We start from the raw sequence: 1,449 nt of genomic DNA on the forward strand, positions 1-1,449 counted from the left end.
CTGCGACTCATGCTGAGATACCAGCTTCTTGTATTCTTCGTAAAACGTGCCGTCGTCCTGAATGTCAACGTCCCATCGTTTTCTATCTTCTGGATCTGCCCCTGGTGCCCCTGGCGGTGGCTGTGGTACTTGTAGGAACCCTTGCAAAGCACTGTTGGTGAGTGCCCCCTTGACATATCCCAGCGTTGTGCCATAGTCAATCTCGTCCGCCGCCTCTACTAGCTCGTCCATCGTCGATGATGTTGGATCTGTTGACTGGAGCTTGATCTCATGCTGCATCCAATGGGAAAAAGCATGGAACTCCTTGAGCTCTATGCTGCTGTGAAGCACGACCTTGTGCCCCAGCAAGGTAAGACAGTCCAGAGTTGCAACGCATGCCTTGAGATAGGTCGTCTCCAGGCCTAAGATCGGGCTGATACGGTGGTACTTTGATAGTCCTATCAGTCGGCTCAGCAGCACGCCGCATCGTTCCAGAGCCGGCATCAGACATTCATAAGTAAGTCGGCGGAGGGCTTCATACCCACCAGCCACCGTCTTCTCCCATCGTTTTTGTCCCTACATTGTTAGCATCATACGTTATCAAAAGGAAGAAGCAGTTGGCCAACATACTCTGTCGCTGATGGTGGTAGCGAGAAATTCCTTCAGCGGGGCATAGCAATCGCCTGTAACTATTAAGTGATATGTAGCCGTGACAAAATCGCAGTGGCACTGCTCCTTGAGCTCTTCATTGATATTCCTCAGGTATCGAATAGGCAGTTCTCGTGCATTTTTCCACTCTAGGTGCATCTGTGCTTGTACTTGCTTGATATACCGGAGTAGATTCTGTAGCTGTGTGACCTTCGACGCAAGCAGGGGCAGATACCTACCTGCCTTGGTGATGAACCGTAGATCAAGATTTAGCACTTTCATTCCGGCCTCGCTCTGGAAGAGAAGTGCATGCGTCGTGCTCATCGGATGGGATGCATGGAGAAGAGTCTTGTATCCTCGTTTGCTGGTATCGGTATCACCATCTGGCCCATCCAGGGAACTAGACACGTCAATAGAACCGATCTCAAAGCTCTCGAAGATCCTCATATGGATGGAGCCATCATCAAGCCCGGCAAGCAGCACGTCCACTGAGTCTCCTGGGTTCTTCACCGGAGAATGGAATATAGAGTCAAGAGACACCCTGCTACTAAACACATCGTCACTAGATATACCATTAGCATGGATAGTACCAACTAGAAGAAAGCGGCTAACGTACTCATCACCCGTAGACGGCAGCGTACTCAGCTTCGGTAGCGAGCCCTCAATGTCCAGCAGGGCTAGTTCACGCGGTAGATCCTCCTTGAGAAACCCCAGATGAGCAGACAGCTTCGTGTCCGACATCAACAGGTCATCTAGACTCAGCTTGCCCTCTGGGTCCTTCAGGTTCTTCAACAGGCTTTCCGTCTCTGCAAAGCTGACACC

General features: G+C 51.0%; 1 protein-coding gene across 1 annotated transcript; it reads right to left on the minus strand.

Moving 5' to 3' along the window:
* Positions 1-7: 7 nt before the first annotated feature.
* On the minus strand, positions 8-1,368 carry TERG_08110 (uncharacterized protein; the record flags this gene model as incomplete). Its single annotated transcript, XM_003231277.2, has 3 exons — positions 8-555; positions 610-1,189; positions 1,244-1,368. Coding segments are annotated over 3 exons (1,251 nt in total), but the record flags the coding sequence as incomplete, so codon positions are not given.
* Positions 1,369-1,449: the final 81 nt, after the last annotated feature.

Source organism: Trichophyton rubrum (assembly GCF_000151425.1).
Source record: "Trichophyton rubrum CBS 118892 genomic scaffold supercont2.12, whole genome shotgun sequence".
NCBI classification, from domain to species: domain Eukaryota; kingdom Fungi; phylum Ascomycota; class Eurotiomycetes; order Onygenales; family Arthrodermataceae; genus Trichophyton; species Trichophyton rubrum.